This window comes from Elephas maximus, chromosome 19, assembly GCF_024166365.1.
Source record: "Elephas maximus indicus isolate mEleMax1 chromosome 19, mEleMax1 primary haplotype, whole genome shotgun sequence".
Classification (NCBI taxonomy): domain Eukaryota; kingdom Metazoa; phylum Chordata; class Mammalia; order Proboscidea; family Elephantidae; genus Elephas; species Elephas maximus.
This window is the reverse complement of record NC_064837.1, coordinates 35,835,818-35,861,678: the sequence shown is the minus strand read 5'-3', so window position 1 is coordinate 35,861,678 and position 25,861 is coordinate 35,835,818. Positions and strand designations below refer to the sequence as shown.

The following is a 25,861-nucleotide window of genomic DNA, read 5'->3' as shown; positions in this document are numbered from 1 at the left end:
GAGTGGGGGCTGAAGTCCAGAAGGACCATGCGACATGCCCAAGGGGGAGATGGATAATAGACAATGAGTATACATACAGGGCCATGTCCACGAGTGTTTATTACTACTATCCCCCGGCCCACCCCTAACTTCAGACTAGTATTTCTTTCTTTCTTTTTTTTAATTTATTGCGCTTCAGGTGAAAGTTTACAGAGCAAATCAGTTTCTCATTAAACAGTTAATACACAAATTGTTTTGTGACATTGGTTACCAACCCCATGATGTGTCAACACTCTCCCCTTCTCCAGCCCAGGGTTCCCTGTTTCCATTGGTTCAGTTTTCCTATCCCTTCTTGCCTTCTTGTCTTTGCTTTTGGGCTGGCGTTCCCATTAGTCCTATGTGCATGATTGAACTATGAGGCACGTTCTTCACATGTGTTATTGTAGGCCCTATAGAGCTGTCTAATCTTTAGGTGAAGGTTGAACCTCAGGAGTGACTTCAGTACTGAGTTAATAAGGTGCCATGGGGCCATACTCTTGGGATTTTGCCAGTCTCTGTCGGACCAGCAAGCCTGGTCTTTTTCTTTTGTGAATTTGAATTTTGTTCTACATTTTTCTCCCACTCTGTCCGAGACCCTCTATAGTGATTGATCTCTACCTGAGCAGCTGGCGGTAGTAGTCAAGTGCCATCTAGTTGTTCTGGGCTCAGTCTGTGGAGGTTGTGGTAGTTTATTTTTTGTACTTTAGATGAAGGTTTACAGAACAAACTAGTTTCTCATTAAACAGTTAATACACATATTGTTTTATGGCATTGGTTAACAACGCCACGACATGTCAACACTTTCCTTTCTCAACCTTTCGTTCCCTATTACCAGCTTTCCTGTTCCCACCTGCCTTCTAGTCCTTGCCTCGGGGCCGGTGTGCCCCTTTAGTCTCGTTTTGTTTTATGGGCCTGTCCAATCTTTGGCTGAAGGGTGAGCCTCAGGAGTGACTTCATTACTGAGCTAAAAGAGTGTCAGGGGGCCATACTCTCAGGGTTTCTCCAGTCTCTGTCAGGCCAGCAAGTCTGGTCTTTCTTTTTGAGTTAGAATTTTGTTCTACATTTTTCTCTGGCTCTGTCGGGGACCCTCTATCGTGATCCCTGTCAGAGCAGTCAGTGGTAGTAGCTGGGCACCTTCTAGTTGTACTGGCCTCAGTCTGGTGGAGGCCATGGTAGACGTGGTCCATTAGTCCTCAGGACTAATCTTTTCGTTGTATCTTTAGTTTTCTTCATTCTTCCTTGCTCCCAAGGGGGTAAGACCAGTGGAGTATCTTAGATGGCCACTCACAGGCTTTTAAGATGCCAGCCACTACTCCCCAAAGTAGAACATTTTCTTTGTAAACTGTTATGCCAGTTGAGCTAGATGTTCCCCGGGACCATGGTCTCCACAACCTTCAACCTACCAGTTCAGTCCCTCAGGGAGTTTGGATGTGTCTGTGGAGCTTCCATGACCTTTTCTTGTACAAGTTGTGCTTGCTTCCCCAGTATCGTGTAGTGTCTTACCCTCCACCAAAGTTACCACTTATCTGTTGTTTATTTAGTGTTTTTCCATCCCCACCCCTCTGCTCCCTCATAACCATCAAAGATTGTTTCTTTTTGTGTGTAAACCTTTTCATAAGTTTTCACAGTAGTGGTCTCATACAATATTTGCCATTTTGTGATTGACTTACTTCACTCAGCATAATGCCCTCCAGATTCATCCATGTTAAGAGCTGTTTCACAGATTCATTGTTGTTCTTTATCATTGTGCAATACTCCACTGTGTGTATGTACCACAGTTTGTTTATCCATTCATCTGTTGATGGGCATCTAGGTTGTTTCCATCTTTTTGCTATTGTGAACAATGCTGCAGTGAACATGGGTATGTGTATGTCTATTCATGTGAAAACTCTTATTTCTCTAGGATATATTGCTAGGAGCAGGATTGCTGCATCATATGGTTTTCTATTTCTAGCTTTCTAAGGAAGCACCATACCATTTTCCAAAATGATTGTATCATTTTGCATTCCCACAAGGAATACATAAGAGTTCCAATCCCCCCATAGCCTCTCCAATATTTGTTCATTTCCTTTCTTTCTTTTTTTTTTTTTTTTGGTTCATGCCAGTAATGTGGGGGTGAGATGGTATCTCATTGTAGTTTTGATTTGCATTTCTGTAATGGCTAGTGGATCTCAAGCATTTCCTCAAGTGTCTGTTCTCTGCTTGAATGTCTTCATTGGTGAAATGTCTTTTCATTTCTTTTGCTCATTTTTTTAATTGGATTATTTGTCTTTTTGTTTTAGAGGTGTTGGATATTCTTGTAGATTTTAGAGATTAGTCCTTTGTCTGATTTGTAATAGCCAAATTTTTTTCCCCAGTCTGTTGTTTCTCTTTTTACTCTTTTGGTGAAGTCTTTTGATGAGCATAAGTGTTTACTTTTTAGAAGATCTCAGTTTTCTAGATCTTCTGGAGTTTGGGGTTGTATTTTTGTTTTTGTTTTTTTGTTTTGTATCCTGCTAATGCTGTGTATTAGGACCTGTAGTGTTGATCCTATTTTTTCTTCTATGAACTTCATAGTTTTTGGCTTTTGTGGTAATTTTGGTCCATTAGTCCTTTGGACTAATCTTTCCCATATGTCTTTGGTCTTCTTCATTCTCCTTTGCTCCAGTTGGGTTGGGACCAGTAGATGTATCTTAGATGGCCACTCACAGGCTTTTAAGACCCCAGATGCTACTCACCACAGTTAGATGTAGAACATTTTCTTTATAGACTATATTATACCATTGAGTTAGATGTCCCTGGAGACTGTGGTCCCTAGCCCTCAGCCCAGAAGCTCGGTCCCTCAGGGCATTTGGATGTGTCTGTGAAGCTTCCATGATTTTCCCTGGCTAAGTTGTGCTGATATCCCCAGTATTATGTACTGTCTTACCCTTCACCAAAATTACAACTCATCTATTATCTAGTTCCCCCATGTGCCTGTCAGTTTGGCCTACTGTGGGGGCTTATGTGTTGCTGTGATGCTGGAAGCTATGCCACCTGTATTCAAATACTAGCAGGGTCACACATGACAGACAGGTTTCAGCTGAGCTTGCAGACTAAGACAGACTAGGAAGAAGGACCTGCCAGTCTACTGCTGAAAAGAATTAGCCTGTGAAAACCTTATGAATAGCAGTGGAACTTTATCTGATATAGTGCCAGAAGATGAGCCCCTCAGGTTGGAAGGCACTCAAAATAAGACTGGGAAAGAGCTGCCTCCTCAAAGTAGAGTTGACTTTACTGACTTGGATGGAATCAAGTTTTCCAGACCCTCATTTGCTGATGTGGCATGACCCAAAATGAGAAGAAACAGCTGCAAACATCCATTAATAATGGAAATGTGGAATGTACGAAGTACAAATCTAGGAAAATTTGAAATCATCAAAAACGAAATGGAACATATAAAGATCGATATCCTAGGCATAAGTGAGCTGAAATGGACTGGTATTTGGTCATTTTGAATTGAACAATCATATGGTCTACTATGCCAGAAATAACAACTTGAAGAGGAATGGCATTGCATTCATTGTCAAAAAGAACATTTCAAGGTCTATTCTGAAGTGCGATTCTGTCAGTGATAGGGTAATATCCATATGCCTACAAGGAAGACCAGTTAATATGACTATTATCCAAATTTATGTACCAATCACTAAGGCCAAAGCTGAAGAAACTGAAGATTTTTACCAACTTCTGCAGTCTGAAATTGATCGAACATGCAATCAGGATGCATTGATAATTACTGGTGATGGGAATGCAAAAGTTGAAAACAAAGAAGAAGGATCAGTAGTAGGAAAATAAGGCCTTGTTGATAGAAACAATGCCAGAGATCGCACAATTGAATTTTGCAAGACCAATGATTTCTTCATTGCAAGTACCTATTTTCACCCACATAAACAGCGACTATACACATGGACTTCACCAGATGGAATGTACAGGAATCAAATCAACTAAGTCTGTGGAAAGAGACAGTGGGAAAGCTCGATATCACCAGTCGGAACAAGGCCAGGGTCTGACTGCGGATCAGACCATTAATTACTCATACACAAGTTCAAGTTGAAACTGAAGAAAATTAGAACAAGTCTACGAGAGCCAAAATGCGACCTTGAGTATATTCCACCTGAATTTAGAGACTGTCTCAAGAATACATTTGAGGTGTTGAATATTAATGACTGAAGACAAAATGAGTTGTAGAATGACATCAAAGACATCATGCGTGAAGAAAGCAAGAGGTCACTAAAAAGACAGGAGAGAAAGAAAATACCTAAGTGGAAGTCAGAAAAGACTCTGAAAATTGCTCTTGAACATAGAGTAGCTAAAGGAAAAGGAAAAAATGATGAAGTAAAAGAATCGAACAGAAGATTTCAAAGGGCAGCTCGAGAAGACAAAGTAAAGTATTATGATGACATGTGCAAAGACCTGGAGATAGAAAACCAGAAGGGAAGAACACGCTCGGCATTTCTCAAGCTGGAAGAACTGAAGAAAAATTCAAGCCTCTAGTTACAATACAGAAGGATTCTACAGAGAAAATATTAAATGATGCAGGAAGCATCAAAAGAAGATGGAAGGAATACACAGAGTCATTACACTAAAAAGAGGTAACATATGATCAGGAACTGATGGTACTGAAGGAAGAAGTCCAAGCTTCACAGAAGGCATTGGTGAAAAACCAGGTTCCGGGAAGTGACAGAATACCAATTGAGATGTTTCAACAAATGGATGCAGCTCTGGAAGTGCTCACTCTATGCCAAGAAATTTGGAAGGCAGCTACCTGACCAACTGACTGGAAGAGGTTCATATTTATGCCTATTCCCAAGAAAGGTGATCCAACCAAATGCGGAAATTATCCAACAATATCATTAATATCACATGCAAGCAAAATTTTGCTGAAGATTATTCAAAAGAAGCTGCAGCAGTGTATCGACAGGGAATGCCAGAAATTCAAGCTGGATTTAGAAGAGAATGTGGAACCAGGGATATCATTGCTGATGTCAGGTGGATCCTGGCTGAAAGCAGAGAATACCAAGAAGATGTTTCTCTGTGTTTTATTGACTATGCTAAAGCTTTTGATTGTGTGTATCACTACAAATTGTGGATAACATTTCAAAGAATGAAAATTCCATAACACTTAATTGTGCTCATGAAGAATCTGTACATGGATCAAGAGACAGTCATTTGAACAGAAGAAGGGGACACTGCATGGCTTAAAGTCAGGAAAGGTGTGTGTCAAGGTATTATCTTTTCACCATACCTATTCAATCTGTATGCTGAGCAAATAATCTGAGAAGCTGAACTATATGAAGAAGAACAGGGCATCAGGATTGGAGGAAGACTCATTAACAACCTTTGTTATGCAGATGACACCACCTTGCTTGCTGAAAGTGAAGAGGACTTGAAGCACTTACCAATGAAGATCAAAGACCACAGCCTTCAGTAGGGATTACACCTCAACATAAACAAAACAAAAATCCCCACAACTGGACCAATAAACAACATCATGGTAAATGGAGAAAAGATTGAGGTTGTCAAGGATTTCATTTTACTTGGATCCACAATCAAGTAAAATTGAAGCAGTAGTCAAGAAATCAAAAGACTCATTGCATTGGGCAAATCGGCTGCAAGAGGTCTCTTTAAAGTGCCTGACCCAAGACATGGCATTTTCAATTGCCTCATATGCATGGGAAAGTTGGACAATGAATAAGGAAGACTGAAGAAGAATTGATGCCTTTGAAGTATGGTATTGGAGAAGAACAGTGAATATACCATGGACTGCCAAAAGAACGAACAAATCTGCCTTGGAAGAAGTACAACCAGAATGCTCTTTAGAAGCAAGGGTGTTGAGACTTCATCTCATATACTTTGGACAAGTTATCAGAAGGGATCAGTCCCTGCAGAAAGACGTCATGCTTGGTAAAGTAGAGGGTAAGCGAAAAAGAGAAAGACCTTCAATGAGATGGGTTGACACAGTGGCTTCAATAATGGGCTCAAGCATAGCAACAACTGTGAGGATGGTGCAGGACAGGGCAGTGTTTTGTTCTGTTGTGCATGGGGTCTCTATGAGTCGGAACCAACTTGGCACCTAATAAGAACACCAACATTACCTAGTTAGTGTTTTTTCCTCTCCACCCTTCTCCTCCCTCATAACCATCAAAGATTGTTTATTTCTGTGTGGAAACATTTTCATGTGTTTTTATAATAGTGGTCTTATACAAAAAGGTTTACACTCAAAAAGAAACAATTTTTTATGGTTAAGAGGGAGGGGAGGGGTGGGGGTGGAAAAACACTAAATAGACAATAGATAAGTGGTAACTTTGGTGGAGGGTAAGACAGTACACGATACTGGGGAAGCAAGCACAGCTTGTACAAGAAAAGGTCATGGAAGCTCCACAGACACATCCAAACTCCCTGAGGGACTGAACTGGTAGGTTGAAGGTTGTGGAGACCATGGTCCCGGGGAACATCTAGCTCAACTGGCATAACAGTTTACAAAGAAAATGTTCTACTTTGGGGAGTAGTGGCTGGCATCTTAAAAGCCTGTGAGTGGCCATCTAAGATACTCCACTGGTCTTACCCCCTTGGGAGCAAGGAAGAATGAAGAAAACTAAAGATACAACGAAAAGATTAGTCCTGAGGACTAATGGACCACGTCTACCATGGCCTCCACCAGACTGAGGCCAGTACAACTAGAAGGTGCCCAGCTACTACCACTGACTGCTCTGACAGGGATCACGATAGAGGGTCCCCGACAGAGCCAGAGAAAAATGTAGAACAAAATTCTAACTCAAAAAGAAAGACCAGACTTGCTGGCCTGACAGAGACTGGAGAAACCCTGAGAGTATGGCCCCCTGACACTCTTTTAGCTCAGTAACGAAGTCACTCCTGAGGTTCACCCTTCAGCCAAAGATTGCACAGGCCCATAAAACAAAACGAGACTAAAGGGGCACACCGGCCCCGAGGCAAGGACTAGAAGGCAGGTGGGAACAGGAAAGCTGGTAATAGGGAACCGAAGGTTGAGAAAGGAGTGTTGACATGTTGTAGGGCTGTTTACCAGTGTTATAAGACAATATGTGTACTAACTGTTTAATGAGAAGCTAGTTTGTTCTGTAAATATTCATTTAAAGTACAATTTAAAAAAGAAAAAGGTATTTGCAAGGAAAAAAAAATAGTGGTCTCATACAGTATTTGTCCTTTTGTGATTGACTTATTTCACTTAGCTTAATGACCTCCAGATTCATCCACGTTGTGAGATGTTTTGCAGATTCATCATTGTTCTTTATCATTGCATAATATTCCATTGTGTACCATAGTTTGTTTATCCATTCATCCGTTGATGGGCACTTAAGCTGTTTCCATCTTTTTGCTATTGTGACTAATGCTGCAATGAACGTGGATGTGCATATGTCCATCTGTATGACAGCTTTTATTTCTCTAGGCTATATTCGTAGGAGTAGGATTGCTGGATTGTATGACTTCTACTTCTAGCTTTTTAAAGAAGCACCATATCTTTTTCCAGAATGGTTGTACCATTTTGCATTCCTACCAGCAGTGCATAAGAGTTTTAATTCTCCCCAAAGTCTCTCCAACATTCGTTATTGTCTGTTTTTTTTTTTTTAATTCATATCAGTAATGTCAGAGATGGTATCTTACTGTAGTTTCGATTTGCATTTCTCTATTGGCTAGTGATCTCGAGCATTTCTTCATGTGTCTGCTAGCCACCTGAATGTCTTTTTTTTTTTTTTATAACTTTTATTAAGCTTCAAGTGAACGTTTACAAATCCAATCAGTCTGTCACATATAAGTTTACATACATCTCACTCCCTACTCCCACTTGCTCTCCCCCTCTTGAGTCAGCCCTTTCAGTCTCTCCTTTCTTGACAATTTTGCCGGCTTCTCTCTCTCTCTATCCTCCCTTCCCCCCTCCAGACAAGAGTTGCCAACACAATCTCAAGTGTCCACCTGATATAATTAGCTCACTCTTCATCAGCGTCTCTCTCCCACCCGCTGACCAGTCCCTTTCATTTCTGATGAGTTGTCTTCGGGGATGGTTCCTGTCCTGTGCCAACAGAAGGTCTGGGGACCATGGCTGCCGGGATTCCTCCAGTCTCAGTCAGACCATTAAGTTTGGTCTTTTTATGAGAATTTGGGGTCTGTATCCCACTGATCTCCTGCTCCCTCAGGGGTCCTCTGCTGTGCTCCCTGTCAGGGCAGTCATCGATTGTGGCCGGGCACCAACTAGTTCTTCTGGTCTCAGGATGATGTAGGTCTCTGGTTCATGTGGCCCTTTCTGTCTCTTGGGCTCTTAGTTGTCATGTGGCCTTGGTGTTCTTCATTTTCCTTTGCTCCAGGTGGGTTGAGACCAATTGAAGTATCTTAGATGGCCGCTTGTTAGCATTTAAGACCCCAGACGCCACATTTCAAAGTGGGATGCAGAATGATTTCATAATAGAATTATTTTGCCAATTGACTTAGAAGTCTCCACAAACCATGTTCCCCAGACCCCCGCGCTTGCTCCGCTGACCTTTGAAGCATTCATTTTATCCCGGAAACATCTTTGCTTTTGGTCCAGTCCAATTGAGCTGACCTTCCATGTGTTGAGTGTTGTCTTTCCCTTCACCTAAAGCAGTTCTTATCTACTGATTAATCAATAAAAAACCCTCTCCCACCCTCCCTTCCTCCCCTCCTCGTAACCACAAAAGTATGTGTTCTTCTCAGGTTTACTATTTCTCAAGATTTTATAATAGTGGTCTTATACAATATTTGTCCTTTTGCGTTAGTTGAGTCGTTACGTTTTTCTTGGTTTTTATCTTGAGTTGTAGAGTTGTTATACCTTTTTGTGGTTACCTTATTATTTACCCCTATTTTTCTAAGTAAAAACCTAACTTGTATTGTTCTATATCGCCTTGTATCACTCTCCATATGGCAGTTCAATGCCTCCTGTATTTAGTCCCTCTTTTTGATTATTGTGATCTTTTACCTATTGACTTCCATGATTCCCTGTTATGTGTATTTTTTTTTTAATTAATCTTAATTTGTTTGTTTTTGTGATTTCCCTTTTTGAGTTGATATCAGGACGTTCTGTTTTGTGACCTTGTGTTGTGCTGATATCTGATATTATTGGTTCTCTGACCAAACAATATCCTTTAGTATTTCTTGTAGCTTTGGTTTGGTTTTTGCAAATTCTCTAAACTTGTGTTTGTCTGTAAATATCTTAATTTTGCCTTCATATTTCAGAGAGAGTTTTGCTGGATATATGATCCTTGGCTGGCAGTTTTTCTCCTTCAGTGTTCTGTATATGTGGTCCCATTCCCTTCTTGCCTGCATGGTTTCTGCTGAGTAGTCAGAACATATTCTTACTGATTCTCCCTTGAAGGAAACCTTTCTTTTCTCCCTGGCTGCTTTTAAAATTTTCTGTTTATCTTTGGTTTTGGTGAGTTTGATGACAATATTTCTTGGTGCTTTTCTTTTTGGATCAATCTTAAATGGGGTTCGATGAGCATCTTGGATAGATATCCTTTCATTTTTCATGATGTCAGGAAAGTTTTCTGTCAGGAGTTCTTCAACTATTTTCTCTGTGTTTTCTGTCTCCCCTCCCTGTTCTGGGACTCCAATCACCCGCAGGTTATCCATCTTGATAGAGTCCCACATAATTCTTAGGGTTTCTTCATTTTTTAAAATTCTTTTCTCCGATTTTTTTTCAGCTATGTTGGTGTTGATTCCCTGGTCCTCCAGATGTCCCAGTCTGCATTCTAATTGCTCGAGTCTGCTCCTCTGACTTCCTATTGCGTTGTCTAATTCTGTAATTTTATTGTTAATCTTTTGGATTTCTACATGTTGTCTCTCTATGGATTCTTGCAACTTATTAATTTTTCCAGTATGTTCTTGAATAATTTTTTTGAGTTCTTCAACAGTTTTATCGGTGTGTTCCTTGGCTTTTTCTGCAGTTATCCTAATTTCATTTGTGATATCATTAAGCATTCTGTAAATTAGTTTTTTATATTCTGTATCTGATAATTCCAAGATTGTATCTTCATTTGGGAAAGATTTTGATTCTTTTGTTTGGGGGGTTGGAGAAGCTGTCATGGTCTGCTTCTTTAAGTGGTTTGATATGGATTGTTGTCTCTGAGCCATCACTGGGAAACTAGTTTTTCCAGAAAATCCGCTAAAAAAAAATGCAGTCAGATCCCTATCAGAGTTCTCCCTCTGGCTCAGGCTATTCGGATGTTAATGAAGCCTCCTGGGGTGGGTGGGGGAACAGAGAGATAGGAGAGTAGCACCTCAGAATATAGCCAGAGTTGCTTGTCTTGCTTGGAATGACTATTATATCTGAGATTCCCGTGGGGCACGTCGCCTATGTGTGCTGGCTGTGTGGAGATTGCCCCCGGGGGGTCTGGCCCGCTGGAGTCATGGTGAGATCCTCCGCTTCCAGCCCCATGCCCAGCGTCAAGGCTCCGCTACTGGGACGGTGCACTCTCGACTCCAAAATCAGTCGCTGCCTCCCGGGGACTTCTCGTCCCTCCAGCCGCGTGGCTGTGCCACTCCTATGAACCAGTTGGGCCTCCTCCCGGGGTTAGTTCAGATGGGTGGAGCAGCTCCCCGTGCTTGTGCCGTGACCGAGTGTCCCGGCTGGGATGCTGTTCTCCCCGCTCCAATACCAGTCGCTGCCTCCCGGGGACTTCTCCTACCGGCTGCGTCCCACGCCGCCCGCGCGACCTGGCTGGGCCCCTTCCCGGGGTTAGTTCAGGGGGGTGGAGCAGCTCTCCGTGTTTATGCCGTACCTGCGTCCAGTCCAAATCCCGGCGGGACGGTTCTCCGGCTGGGACGCTGCTCTTCCTGCTCCAAGACCTGTCGCTGCCTTCTGGGGACTTCTCCTACCGGCTGCATCCCACGCTGCCCGCGGAACCGGCTGGTCCCCCTCCCGGTGTTAGTTCAAGAGGGTGGAGCAGCTCTCTGTGCTTGTGCCGTACCTGACTGGTACGCTGGCTCCAGGCTCTGGAAACAATCGCTGCTTCCCTGTATTAGTTCGTTCTCCGTCTCTAAATCTGTGTTTGTTGTTCAGGGTTCGTAGATTGTTATGTATGTGATCGATTCACTTGTTTTTCCGTGTCTTTGTTGTAAGAGGGATCCGAGGTAGCGTCTGCCTAGTCCGCCATCTTGGCTCCGCCTCCTGAATGTCTTTTTTGATGAAGTGTCTGTTCATATCCTTCGCCCATTTTTTAACTGAATTATTTATCTTTTTATTGTGGAGGTGTTGGATTTTCCTATAGATTTTAGAGATTATACCTTTGTTGGATATGTCATAGCCAAAAGTTTTCTCCTAGTCTGTAGTTCCTCTTTTTACTCTTGTGGCAAAGTCTTTTGATGAGCATAAGTGTTTAATTCTTAAAAGATCCCTGTTATCTAGCTTATGTTCTGGTGTTTGTGTATTGTTAATTACGGTTTGTATCCTGTTTATGCCATATATTAAGGCCCCTAGTGTTTTTTTTTTTTTTAGTGTTGACCTTATTTTTTCTTCTATGATCTTTATAGTTTTTGGTTTTATATTTAAGTCTTTGATCCATTTTGAATTAGTTTTTACGTATGGTGTGAGGTATGGGCCCTGTTCTTACAGATGGACATCCAGTTTTGCCAGCACCATTTGTTAAAAGACAGCCTTTTCCCCATTTAATGAACTTTGGACCTTAGTCAAAGATCAGGTGGCCATAGGTAGATGGATTTACACCTGAGTTCACGGTTCTGTTCCATCTGTCAATGTGTCTGCTGTACCAGTACCAGGCTGTTTTGACTATTGTAGCTGTATGGTAGATTCTGAGGTCAGGTAGTGGGAGGCCTCCTTTTTTGTTCTTCTTCTTCAATAATGCTTTACTTATCCTGGGCCTCTTCCCTTTCCGTATAAAGTTAATGATTAGTTTTTCCATCTTGTTAAAGAATGCTGTTGGTATTTGGATGGGGATTGCATTGGATTTGTAGATTGCTTTGGGTAGAATTGAGAAACCCTGGTGGTATAGTGGTTAAGAACTATGGCTGCTAACCAAAAGGTTGGCAGTTCAAAGCCACCAGGGACTCCTTGGAAACCCTGTGGGGAAGTTCTACTGTGTCCTATAGGGTGGCTATGGGTCAGAATCAACTTGACAGCAATAGGTTTTTGGTTAGAATTGACGTTTTCACAATGTTGAATCTACCTATCCATGAGCATGATGTTTTTCCATTTATGTAGGTCTATTTTGGCTTCTTGCAGTAGTGTTTTGTAGTTTTCTTTGTATAGGTCTTTTATACTCCTGATTAGATTTACTCCTAAGTATTTTATTTTTTCAGGGGCTATTATAAATGGGGAAATCCTGGTGACATAGTGGCTAAGTGCTAACCAAAAGGTCCGCAGTTCAAATCCACCAGGAACTCCTTGGAAACTCTTTGGGGCAGTTCTACTCTGTCCTATAGGGTTGCTATGAATTGGAATCGACTTGACGGCAATGGATGTTTTCTTTGTTATAAAAGGTATTGCTTTCCTAGTTTCCTTTTCATAGTTCTCTTTATTGGTGTATAGAAATCTAACTGATTTTTGTACATTTAACTTGTATCCTGCTCCTCTACTGAATCTTTCTATTACTTCCAGTAGTTTTCTGGTGGAGTCTTTAGGATTTTCTATGTATAGTATCATATCATCCATGAACAGGGATAGTATTACTTCTTCCTTACCAATTTGGATGCTCTTTATTTCTTTTTCTGGCCTAATTGTTCTAGCTAGGACTTCCAGCACAATGTTAAACAGAAGTGGTGAAAAGGGGCATCCTTGTCTTTTTCCTGTTCTCAGGAGAAATGTTTTCATCCTCTGTCCATTGAAAATGATGTTCAGACTAGTATTTCTTGAAAGCAGGATTCAGAAAATTCATCTTTTTTTTTTTTGTTGTTGTTGTTCATTCATTCAGTCTTTCATTCACATTTGTAAACACGCATTTGGGGGCTAATGCAGTTCTTTGCCCATAGAAAGTGCCCTGTCAAGGCTTGCTGACTGTATCTCTCTTTATATGTCCCCATCCCTTCCTCCTTCACTTCCTCCCTACATTGATTCCTGCCAGTTCAACCTTCACATCTATCTGGGCTTTTTTTTTTTTTTTAAATTCACTAGTGTGCCTTGATTTCTATTTGCCTAGACCTCTCTGCCACACACCCATTATGTCTTTCCTCCACAATCAGACTTGGAATTTGGGGTCAGTTTGTCAGGCAGAGTTGAAGGGAAGAAACAGATTATGGTTAGAGTCACAAGGGTCTGAGATCCAAACAAGTTTAAACAAAAAGAGGAAGTTTATTTTAAGGATATAAAGATCTCCCAGAAGTGAAGTGTAATCAGGTGTTGAGGGAATTAGGAGTTGTCAGGACTGACATAGCTGGTCTATTTCTCCCTTCCTTCATCCCTTGCTTCCTATACAATCATCTTGCACATGACCTAAATGGAATACTTGGCCCCCAAACTTGACTTTTATGTTCTGTTTTCCATAGCTAATCAGCTCAGTCCATCAGAGTTCTAATTCCAAAGTATGAGAATAACCTGATTGGCTGAGGTTGGGTCATGTTTTCCATATAGCTAAGGAATATGCAGTCATGTGACATAAGCATGGCCATCCAGAGCCACCCCTTCAGAAGGGATTGTGGGTGTAGGCTGTTTCCGGAGAAAGAGAGTATAGGTGGGCAGATTCCCCTAGACATGCTCACCGTGAAAGGAACAAGTAGGGCACCCCTTAATTGGCACCAACCAAAGGACTGGTCTTATGCTAGAAATTCATGTTTTTTATTCATTCATTAAATGAATATTTATTGAATGCCTACAATTTACTCTCTTCTGTCCTATTTTACCCTCTTTCCCTAGGATCTTAGGAAAAGTTCCTTGGGAACAATCCTGACTTTGTCTGACCAAAGCAAGGCAAGAAAAGGCAAGTTTGCTTTTGGTCCAGAAGTCTGAGGAAGCAGAGTGTCTTGGCTTTTTAGTATTGCTACAACAGAAATACCACAAATGGAAGGTTTTAACTAAGAAAAATTAATTTTCTCACAGTCCAGTAGGCTAGAAGTCTGAATTCAGGGAGCTGGCTCCAGGGAAAGGCTTTCTATCTCTGTTGGCTCTGGAGGAAGGTCCTTGTGATGCATCAGTCTTCCCTTGTTCTGGGAGCATCTCAGCACAGGAACCTCAGGTCCAAAGAATGTACTCTGCTCCTGGCACTGCTTTCGTGGTGGTATGAGGTTCCCCTGTCTGCTCGCTTTCCTTTCCTTTTTATCTTTGAGAGATAAAAGGTGGTGCAGGCCACACCCCAGGGAAATTCCCTTTACATTGGATCAGGGATGTGACCTGGGTAAGGGTGTTACAATCCCAGCCTAATCCTCTTCAACACAAAATTACAATCACAAAATGGAGGGCAACCACAAAATACTGGGAATCATCAGCCAGCGAAATTGATACACACATTTTTGGGGGAACATAATTCAATCCATGACATCCTGATACGGTACGCAAGGCAGTGGCAGTGTCTGACCCAGTAGGAGCCATTAGAAAGAACTGAGGGAGCTGGGATGAAGAAAGAGCTGAAAGCAGAAGAGGAGGCAACTGGGGCAGCCAAGGACAATGACTGATGCCTGCCCTGGATATTTGCCTATAGCCATGTCTCTTACATATCATGTAAGCAGAGGCATATCAAGGACAGGACAGTGGGTCCTGTACAGGCTATAAGGGAATTCTTTGTCTGTGGACAACTTAAACAACAATAAAACTGACTACAAGTGGTCTGCTTTTTATTATCACCATGCTCAGGCAATTCTACACAATATTAGAAATAAAATTCTGCTCCGTGCCAGGTGGGATTCTCTCCTCACTGCTCTTCTTAAGCCCTATGTATGTGATACAGAGGAGACCCTGAAAAAATAGGGAGTCAGAATTGAAGAGTAGAGAAGAGCAAGGGGCTTGTGGGAGAGGAGATGTCAGAGCAGTAGGAGAGAGAGGTCCTCACGCTTTCTCTGTCTCCGTCCAGGGCTCAAGCAAGCAGGCTATGGGATGACCACCGAGGTGAAGGCCGAGCTGGGAGAAGTAAGTTGAGCTGGAGCTGGGTCTCCCACGATAGGGAATGTGCAGGTGGAGGCTCCTGTACAGCCCTCCCAAGAACATGGACATGGGGCCCATGGATCCTTGGGCCTTCCTGACGGTATGAACTGACAGAGAAGCCACAAGTACCAGGAGGCCAGCTGCTTTGCAATGGGAACTTTCATGAGGAAAGACACATCATTTTCCATTTTCTTCCTCCCCACGACAACACCAGACAGGGAGTGCTGGAAAGAGGGAGGAAAAAGTGTGATCTCCTCTCTCACGCTTCTCCCCCACTCCACTCTCCATGCTGCCTGAGCCATGAGGGTCCCCAAATTGAGAGGTACTAAAGCCATCAACTAATAGGCTTTTGTCAAGCTGACTAGCAAATTGAAGTCATCGAGACACAGGGTTGGAAAAACAGAAAGGTTTATTTCAGTTTGCAAACTGGGAGACAGGCAGGGTCTCGTGACCTAAGACTCCCAGCTCCCTGAGCCAGGGCAGATTTGCTCCTTTTATAGGGAGCGACATACTTATATGCCTGAACAGTGAAGAGAGGATCTTCAGTCTTTTGATGCGTGCGCAGTCTGCATAATTTTAGTGAATGGGTTTTTGTGCACGGCTCTAAAAATACTGTGCACAGTCCTGAAAAAAATGGCAACGGCTCACTACTGTCACCCCAGGAAGGTCATGTAGCAGGTAGATTCAGAGTCAGTGCACCTGTACCTTGGCTTCTTGCCAGGAGAAGAAACCTGGGGATTGGACCAATCATGGTGAAGTGCTATAAAAATTGTAACAAAAATGTAGCAAGAGTAGACTTTTTTTAAAAAAAACTGCTATTATGGGATGGTTAATTACCCTTAATGACCCTTTTACGACTGCCTGCTTCAGTACGAGGACTTGGAATCAAATATGCGGTGATGTTTTTAATAATTAAGATAGTCTTAAAAACCAGAATGAGACTGTTGTCGCTAACAAAAGTGATGAAAAGTTATGGAAGGGGACAGAGATATTGTTAAGGGAGGCTGCTGCCAGCAGGGAAGGGAGTTTGGCAAAGTACCATTGGGAACAGTTTTGGGAAAAAGAAAAAGGAAATGAACCTTTTCTTGGTTATTCCTCAATGAGTTGAAGCACCTTGTTAAATAGTTTACATGCTGTTTCACAAACCTGAGTAATAATGGGGAAAGGGTAAAAAAACAAAAAAAGAAAAAATGTTTTGTGCGCCCCTACAGTTGTGATATTATTTAAATTTTTTAAACATGTACCAACACAAAGCTAGGTACAAGTTTCTTATTCTTCTCTCTTCTATGACCATAAAACCAAACATAAGTACACATAAAATACAAATCAAATTAAAAAATCAATTCATTGCTACTACCAATGAATTTTACTGAATTCCCTGGTACAGGGCTTTTGAATGTAGCATGCCCATCTGCCATGTGCCCTGTCTTTGTCTCAGTTTTCCCACCACTTTTCTGCATTTAATCCTTTGTTCAAGGAAAAGCATGAAAGCATTATGATGTACAGTGATTAAAAACAAACAAACAAAGCAGAACTATTTGAAGCCAGCTCTATTAAAAACACAAGTACAAACTAGCAACCACCACAAGCCCTGGCAAGTGGAAGGCTCTCCATAAATATTTGTTGAAAGAATAAACAAATAGTAGTTTAAACAGGAGAATAAACAAAATTAGTCCTTGAAGACAGACACTCTGACCTTCCAAGTCTAGAGTGTGTCCACCAAACCCATAAGCCTTCAGTGATTGGGCAGTGTTGGGAGGAGCACTGGGGAGCTTCTGGCTTTAACTCTTCTAGAATAATCCTGCATCCCATTCTGGATTCAAGTCTACAAAGCCTGATTCCATTCAAGCACGTATTATAGAACCTTCACCACAGCCCAGATAGACACAGAGAAAGCTAAGGTGTGTCTTTGCTCAGAGCCCAGCAAGGGTGGTGGATCCATGACAGCCTGCGTTGGGAGCCACAGGCAGCATCACGTAGGTACGTGTTTATGGTTGACTAACGCGCCTTCCGAGGAGCCCTGGTAGTACAGTTGTTAAGCTCTTGGCTGCTAACCAAGTCGGCTGTTGGAATCCACCAGCCACTCTATGGAAGAACGATGTGGCAGTCTGCTTCTGTAAAAATTAAAAAAACAAACCTGTTGCTGTTGAGTCCGACACATAGTGACCATATAGGACAGTGTAGAACTGTCCCATAGGGTTTCCAAGAGTGTAATCTTTACAGGGAAGGCACCCTGGTGGCGCAATGGTTAAGCTCTCAGCTGCTAACAAAAAGGTCGGCGATTTGAACCCACCAGATGCTTCATGGGAGAAAGACGTGGCAGTCTGCTTCTGTAAAGGTTACAGCCTTGGAAACTTTGTGGGGCAGTTCCACTCTGTCCTTTAGGGACGCTATGAGTCAGAATCAACTCAACGGCAATAAATTTTTTTTTTATGTCGAACAAATCATAATGTGTCATATTTGAATTAGATATAAACAGAGTCCCTATTTATTTGATGTATTTTTTTTTATTGTACTTTAGGTGAAAGTTTATAGCTCAAGTTAACCTCTCATATAAAATTTTGTACATATATTGTCATGTGTGATGTACCTCCCAAGGATAATGAGAGGAGAAGAAAGGAACTTGGCCCTTTCCCATGATGCCTACCAGGAGGGTACATTGTGAGGGGTAGGACAAGAAGAGTGGAAAGAGAGAACAGCCCTCTCCTGAGCATAAAGGGCTGACATTGGACACTGGCTGCAGCCACCTCAGTGCTGCGAAGGAGCTGGGACCAGGGATATCTCCACCTCCATGCTCATCTCATCACCACCAGCAGAGAGATGCTGGTGAGGGAGCTGGAACTAGGACGAAGAGGTAAAACCTGTACCATCTTTTAAACAGTTGTTTTACATTTTTTAACCTTCTAGATTGTAGTGTCCCAGGCAAAGACACTGCGTTTGTCTCACCTTTCATTCTGTAGAGTGTCTAAATCTCTACAGCCTTCAGACAGTCATTCTTTCTGTCTTGAGATGCTAGGATACAAAATGAATCCTGTCGGCCTTTTTTTGTGGAGAAACTGTTGGATTTTTATTTAAAGTGTGTGGGCCAAGGAGAACTGAGGGGAGGTGTAGCTCTCTGACTTCCTTCATCTACCAGCCCCTGTCCCTTTTTGTGCCCCTCCTCTAACCACCCCCTGCTCCAGAGTGCCCCAGAGTGGCTGGGGCAGCCCAGCCTACCCACTGGGGCAGCCTCCCCCAGGACTCAGTACAATTAAAGCAACTTGGCCTGTCAGACCCCTACCCCCAGTACCCAACAGGGGCACCAGGCCTGAGGCATCTTCCCAGGCTGATGAGGAGCCTTCTCTCCCATCAGGCCACATTGGTGCCCTTGGATCCTGGGGAGAAGGAGCCAGTTTGTCACGTCAGACCCAGGCTCAGATCTCTGCTTGGCTCTTCCTTGTTCTGAATCCAGGACACATAATTTTCTCTGTTCTCAACAATAAAACAGAACGTTTGCCTCATAAGGTTGCTGTGAGGATAAGGGGGTGAGGGCGGTAAATCACAGGACACCATGCCTGGCACATGGCAGGGCTCAATAAATCACCTAAGCCAGCCATGGCCCTTCTTTCTGGAACTCAACAGCCTCAGGGTTGCCATTACCCCACAGACGCAAGCAGCCAGATATGAACAGTGAGCTGCAGGTGGTATGCCCCACTGAGCCGTCTCACTCCTTATGTAGTTGACTCAGAGAAGGGTCTGCCTTATGTGTAAGCCCAGGCTCTGACCCTGGTAGTGCCCAGTCTAACAAAGTAGGTAAGGTACCAGCTGTCACACAAGGCCAAGGAGGATCCCCTGGACTTGTGCTACCCTCAAGTGCTCCCCAAACATTCCTCCTTCTTCCTGAGCCCTCCTGCCCTTTATTGACTTTCTTAGCAGATCAGAGAGGTCAAGCCCAAGTCACACAGTCAGTCAGGGGCAGTGCTGGGCTCCCAGGCCAGTCAGTTCTCCAAAGCCCCTACTGAAATTTTTCTACCAGCCTTACCAAAGACAGAGCCCTCAGAGTCGCCCTCCTCGGGAGGGGAGTCCTCAGCTCTGGGACACACACATGCATATGTACACACACGTGCACACATTCCTGGCCCAGCCCCCAGCCTCTTGCACAGCAGCCAAGCCATTGCACTTTAAGCCAAGCTGTTTTCCTGCAAACCTCTGCGTTCTTGTCATGAAAATAGAGTCAGGGACCCCATTCCTTGGCACCCCAGTGAACAGGAGCAGGCCCACCAGGCCCTGAGCCCTGATCCACCCCAGCTGTCTTGACTGGGGCCGTTGGAGCTGAGCAGATAAAGAGATCCAATCAGGCCTGTGGCCAGCAGCTCTACCCTTGTTGGTGGACGGTTCTTATGAAAGTGGTTGCAGAAGGTTGAGGTTTTGAGATGGCCAGGGGTGGCTTGGCGGGAAGGCTCTTGGGTATTGTAGCTGAGAGTTGCTAGGGAGGGAAGCCTCCTTTGTGGTCCATGGTCTGAGCCTCAGCCTAGCAAGGCTGGGCCTGTGACATGTCCTGGTCCAGAGAGAACAATGTCCCCAAAGAAAGGCACCAGGTCCTGATGGATATACAGGCACAAACCCATTCCCTGACCCTGAGGGACATGTCAGGCAAGATCATGGTGAATGTATCCATTCCACAAACATTTAGTAAGTTCCTGACAGGCACTGTGTTAGGTATCGAAGCTCCTGTGGGCAACAAACAGACATGGCACGGCCGCAGCTGGAGGGGGTGGGCAGGGGCCTGAGCTGGAGACCTGGGGGCTTCTCCTTCTATCACTGTGGTTCACTCTGTTTCCATGGCCTGGCACAGACTGATGGCATGCCCACTCCAGCATGATCAGGAGGCTCAGAGAACCGATCTGAACAATCCCTTTCAGGTGCCCAGCCCTGAATGGTCTGCAAAGCTCTTGAACTCCTTTCCCCTACCCCTTCAGCTGATGTTCATCGGTGCCCTTGTGGAGAGTCCCAAATGAGCTCAACAAAGGAGGGAACAACACAGCAGAACAGCAAGGTTTTTTCAGCAAACATAGTTGAATGCCTGTTGCATAGCAGGCATTGTGATGGCATTCTACCTTCATTCTCCTAATGACTCTGTAAGGTATGGGTAGTAATGGCCTCTGTTTGACAGTGAGGAGGTGGGTTCCGAGAAGTTGGATAGCCTGTCCAAGTGGATGGTGGTGCCAGGATTGGAATACAAGTGAGCCTTACTCCACACCCCAGTTCCCAGCCCCTCCCCCCGCCCCCTGTACGGCTCTCCGCGAGCTTCCCGGTAGTAAGTGCTGTGGCTGGGCCACCTAGCCTAGCTTGTGGAGTGGGTCAGAGATGGCTGTTCAGAGGGAGCCAAGAGGGGAGGGAGGAGCTTCTTGCAGAATCAGCAGAGGCCTGGACACAGACAGAGAGTGGCTGGACCTAGAGGTAGGGTCCTGTGGGAGGAAGTAGAAGTTAGGAGAAAGGGCAGCCAAAGGTTAGCCCCCAGGGACCAGGACAGCCAGGTGTCAGGCCCCACTTCTACAATCCCACTCCCAACCCAAATAACTAGTTCAACCAGTGTCCTGGGGACCACCCTCCAGAGTCTGGGTATACCGGTTCAGGGTGCCCAGCATTATTCCAGGTCCTCTTGGTGGTTTGCTCCCATCTGCTTGCCTGTCATCATTACCTTGAGTGGCCAATAGGTCAAAACCCCTGAAAGATCAGCCAACATGGCAGGTCTGGGTCTAGAGCCTGGGGTTTGTGCCAATAACCCACAGCTGCCCACAGCTGTAGCAAAACCCTTGCACGACTCTCTGTTGCTGAAGCACTAGAGTCCTCTGAGTGGCAGGGACCCTGGAAGAAGAGCACCCTAGCTTACATACACCCAGCCTGGCTTCCAACCACTGGGGATCTGACTTCCTGAGAGCAGGGGCTGGCCAAAGTACATTTGGGGAGCACGCGCCATAAACCCATTATTGTAGAGTCAATTCTGACTCAAAGCGACCCTATAGGACAGGACAGAATGGCCCTATAAGGTTTCCAAGGCTACTGTAATCTTTACGGAAGCAGACTGCCACAACTTTCTCCTGCAGAGTGGCTGGTAAGTTCAAACTGCTGACCTTTCCGTCAGCAGCTGAATGCTTCACCACTGCACCACCGGAGCTCCTTGGGGAGCACTCTACAATTTGTAGTATCTCTTTGCTTTATAGGGGTCATTTTCTTCCTTTCACAGATTTGGAAACTGAGGTCCTGGGGGTGCTGCGATTTACACAAAGTCACGCAGTGGGTCAGACAAGGACTTCATAATCCTTTCAGCTACTACGCAGCAACTTTTCATCACAGGCCCCCCCATTCCTGGAGAGGGGCCTCTGCTGAAGATAAGGAGATAAGATCAGGAGGGCTCAGGCCTTCAACTGGAGCTTGTAAAAGGGATTGCTGAAGCGCCTGTTTCGAGAACAACTGTCAAGGCCAGTGGCGTTGGTGTGGGAGGAGGGGGCTGTGCAGGGCCTTTGGGTTGAGGTAGGAGGTGAGGGATGCAGAGCAGTAGACAAGGACACTGGGAACAGCCCTGCTGCGAGTCTGGAGAAGCTTTAGGATCTGCATGGAAGAAGGAATGGAGGTTTCCACCTGGAGAAGGGTGAGCACAGGCAGGTTGCCAGGCGTAGGGATTCTTGAGCTGAGTATTGAGAAATGAGCACATGTTCTCCAGGCAGACTGGATGGGGTTGAGAACCGCAAGTGGTGAAACCCACAGGAACTTGTTCACTACAGATTAGTAAGTAAGCACAAGTAAGTCCATGCTTACCTTGCTTACTGGGTCATCTGTCCCTGTCAGGGATTGTAACTTTGAAAAGAGATTTGATTCTGTAGGAAGATGCTGTGGGGTGGGGAGAGAGACAGACGCCAGCCATACCTAGAAGCAGAATCCTTGATATGGTGAAAAAAAAAACCTGAAATTGTTCACTAGAGATGACTGATAAGCAAGGTAAGGACCGTGCTTACCTTGCCTGTTGGATAATCTGCCCCTGGGCTTCAGCCATGCTTCACAGCCCATACTCCATTGGTTTCATCCAGTGGAGAAGATGGCAGGAGGAAAGGCCAGGAGGTGTGAGAAAGCACAGACCCCTGGGGGAAGCCTGACTGGGGTGTGTCCTACACTTATGATGTAGAAACGGAGGCTCACCCAACTCGCACAGCTAGTGACAGAACTGATTCAAACCCAGGGTGGTCTGACCCCACTGCAGCAAGCTGTCTCTCAAGAGTAGGCCAAGCAAGCCCAATAGAAACTCAGAGTGTAGACCCACCACTCAGAGTAAACCTACTCTGACAGGCATTGAAGAAACATCTGGAGAAGCACCAAGTCTAAGGCAGGACCTTGGCTTTCCTGGAGATCTGTGATGGGGGGTCACTCTGCTGGCTGTTTTTCCCATAACATCTCACTGCATCCCTCAAATGGCCCCACTGGATGCCGCCAAGAAGTGACCCCTTCATTTCACTTCCAGGCTCTGCCTCAACCACCGCCCCACCCTCTTCCCCCACTTAGAGCTGGTAGGATTGAACGGTGAGGAAGAGGGACTGAATCACAGATCATACATCATCTGTTCACTCAACACACATTTACTGAGCAGCTACCCAATGCCAGGCCTTCTGTTGGGCATGGGGCTGGGGGTGGAGGATACAACAGTAAGACAGACCCGGGCCATGCTCTGTTGGGGGAAGGGAGGAACTTTTCGAATCATCTGGATCAATGCCCATTTTAGGAATGGGGAAACTGAGTCCCAGAAAGGAGAAGTGAGTTGTTTGAGGCCACACAGCCAGTTAGTGGCAGACCAGACCCCATCCTCTCTGCAGCCACACTACTCAGTCATCTAGTCAATGCTCATTGAGTGGTGCCTGCGTTCCAGGCACTACCCTGGACCCTGGGAGAAATACAACAGTGAGCTCGCCAGCAAAGATCCCTGCCCTGGTGGAGCTTAGGTTCTGTCGGGAGGAGACACAAGAAACACTAAGTATAGCAAATAAGTAAATTCTAAGGATGCTAGAAGGTGGTAGGTACCGGAGAAAGAAAGGAAAAATAGGGCAGGGTAAGGGATGAGGAGTACTGGGGGGACTGGAGGGACTGGGTGCCAAGTGAAATCCGGTGGTTAGGATAAGCTTTGTGGCTCATTGTCATTGTTGTTGTTGGTTGCTGTTGTGTCAATTCCAACTTAGGGCAATCCCATGTGTGCAGAGTAGCACTGCTCCATAGGAAGTAGGTCACCAGGCCTGTCTTCCAAGGCACCTCTAAGTGTGTTTGGACCTCCAATGTTTGTATCACCCAGGGACTCTTCAGAGCTCATTCCATAAAACCCACTGCCATCAAATCAATTCCAATTCATAGTGACCCCATAGGACAGAATAGAACTGCCCCATAGGGTTTCCAAGGCTATAAATCTTTATGGAAGCAGACTGCCACATCTTTCTCCTGTGGATTGGCTAGTGGTTCAAACCTCAACCTTTCGGTTAGCAGCCTAGCATTTCAACCACTGCACCACCAGGGCGCCTTCATGGCTCATTAAAAAAATGGCTCATTACTAGAACCTAAACCAGCATTTGCACCTCAGAGTACAATTTACAAAGCACTTTTATACCCATTCTCATATTTAGTCTCTGAAGAGGGGCAGCACCCCACTTCGTTGATGAAGAAACTGAGGCTGAGGGTCCATCCACAGCCAGAACCCCGAGACTTCTTCCTGTCAATCCCTGTGCTTGCCACAAAGCCTGAGGATAGGGGACAGGGGGAAGAATGCCCCCATCTGGTAAGGGACAGGGTGGGAGGGGGTGTTCACTCTCCTAGCTCCCCTGATAACTGGAGGGAAGTCCCAGGGCTCCACCTCAAGAGGCTGGACTTTTGCCCTCCCCCTTTCAGATGGGGTATAAAAGTCCTTTCCCAGACTGCTTCCACAGGAGAGCAGAAGGGATCAGCTTGGGGGCCTCTGGGAGAGAAGGGAGCTAGGACCCCAGCAGGTGCAGGATGGGGGAATTGGTGGCTTACTCAGCTGTGACTGGGGGTCTCCTTGCAGAGATGAAGTTGCTCCTGGCCCTGACAGGGGTCTTGGCCGCACTCACCCTCCCCCAGCCCTGTGAGGGCGCTACCCTGGGTAATAGCACCTTGAAAAGCCAAGGAGGAGGGTGGGTGTGAGAGGGGAAGGGTAGAGGGGGAAGTGCTTGGGTCTGGGCGTCCTGTGGCTCCCCTGAACCTTGAGTTCCCATGCCCCTGAACAGCCTCCCCCAGGGCAGTGGAGACTTCAGTCATACAGGACTGCATCACAGAGGCCAAGCTGATGGTGGATACAGCCTACAATCGCACACAGAGGAGGTAGGCCTGAGCCTGGGGGCTGCATGGTGCCTGGGGGCTGCATGGTGCCTGGGAGGATCTTTCAAGGGGTGGGCTCCAGCCAAGGCCATCTCACCATGGCCCTGCCCCAGTCACCATGGGGCCGCCACTGCAGAGAGCCTCCCCTTGGTCCATCCTGTGTGTCTACACTGTCCTGCGGCCCACCCCTGGGCTGGGGCTTCACTGGGTGGGTCCGCACTCTTCTCCAGCCCTCACCCTCCCTCTTCTGGGCAGCATCAAGCAGCGACTTCGAAGTGGCTTGGCCAGCCCCATGGACCTCCTGTCCTACTTCAAGCAGCCGGCAGCAGCCACCAGGACAGCCGTCCGAGCCGCTGACTACATGCATGTGGCCTTGGGGCTGCTGGAAGAGAAGTTCCAATCCCAGGGGTCCAGGCCCTTCAATGTTACTGGTACTGTGCTCCCTGCCAAGCCCCGGGGTCCGCCCCTGGCCTAGGAGTGGAAGGAAGCCAGGGGTGGGAGGCAGGGTGCAGAGTTCTGGAGTGCTGGAACGAAAGAGGGTGAAGGGATGGAGGTTTGGGACAGGACAGCTCAGGAATGAGCCAGAGCTCCAAGGACTCTAAGCCTAGGACCCTGCCCATCTGTCCCACCCCCAGATATACTCACAGAATCCCAGCTTCAGCTGCTGTCCCAGGCCAGTGGCTGTGCTCTCCGGGACAATCCTGAGAAGTGCAGTGACAAGTACCGAACCATCACTGGGAGATGCAACAACAAGTGGGTGATGCCAGGAGCTGCACCTGACCTGAGATGCCTCCCTCCCTCACCTTGCCCCCCACTCTGAGCTGGCCCCAGACCCTGAGCCCTCTAACCTCGGCCCACTCTCTGCTGCAGGAGGATACCCTTGCTGGGGGCCTCCAACCAGGCCCTGGCCCGCTGGCTGCCAGCCCAGTATGAGGACGGGCTGTCACTCCCCTTTGGCTGGACCCCCAGCAAGAGGCGCAACGGTTTCCTTCTTCCTCTTGTGAGTCAGGGTTGAGGGCCTGGAGGATGCTTGATCTCTTCTAAATCCAGTCCAGAGTCAGCTAGAACCAAAAAACCAAACCAAACCCGATGCCTTGGAGTCGATTCTGACTCATAGTGACCCTATAGGACAGACTAGAACTGCCCCATAGGGTTCCCAAGGAGCAGCTGGTGGATTCAAACTGCTGATCTTCTTGTTAGCAGTTGAATGAATGCTTAACCACTGAGCCACCAGGGCCCCAGAGTCAGCTAGGCAGGGCTCAAATGTAGGCTCTATCACTGACCAGCTGGGCAACTCTGGACAAGTAATAGAACTTTCTGAGCCTCAGTTTCCTCATCTGTAAAACGGCAGCAAAACAGTACCTACCTCATAGAGCTGGTGTGAATATTAAATAAAGCACT

General features: G+C 45.6%; 1 protein-coding gene and 1 long non-coding RNA gene across 2 annotated transcripts in view; one reads left to right on the top strand and one right to left on the bottom strand.

Moving 5' to 3' along the window:
- Positions 1–20,368: 20,368 nt before the first annotated feature.
- Positions 20,369–25,861, bottom strand: part of LOC126062521 (uncharacterized) — an 8,784-nt gene continuing 3,291 nt past the window's right edge. Inside the window, exons 2-3 of the long non-coding RNA XR_007514081.1 lie at positions 25,106–25,194; positions 20,369–20,559 (exon numbers count right to left, since the gene is read on the bottom strand). This is a non-coding gene — a long non-coding RNA (uncharacterized LOC126062521). The remainder of the gene's footprint in view (positions 20,560–25,105; positions 25,195–25,861) is intronic.
- EPX (eosinophil peroxidase) overlaps positions 24,097–25,861 on the top strand; it is a 10,771-nt gene continuing 9,006 nt past the window's right edge. The window contains exons 1-5 of the mRNA XM_049860150.1: positions 24,097–24,245; positions 24,370–24,463; positions 24,716–24,891; positions 25,096–25,213; positions 25,331–25,460. Of these exons, the coding sequence (XP_049716107.1) occupies positions 24,119–24,245; positions 24,370–24,463; positions 24,716–24,891; positions 25,096–25,213; positions 25,331–25,460 (645 nt within the window). The 5' untranslated portion in view covers positions 24,097–24,118. The remainder of the gene's footprint in view (positions 24,246–24,369; positions 24,464–24,715; positions 24,892–25,095; positions 25,214–25,330; positions 25,461–25,861) is intronic.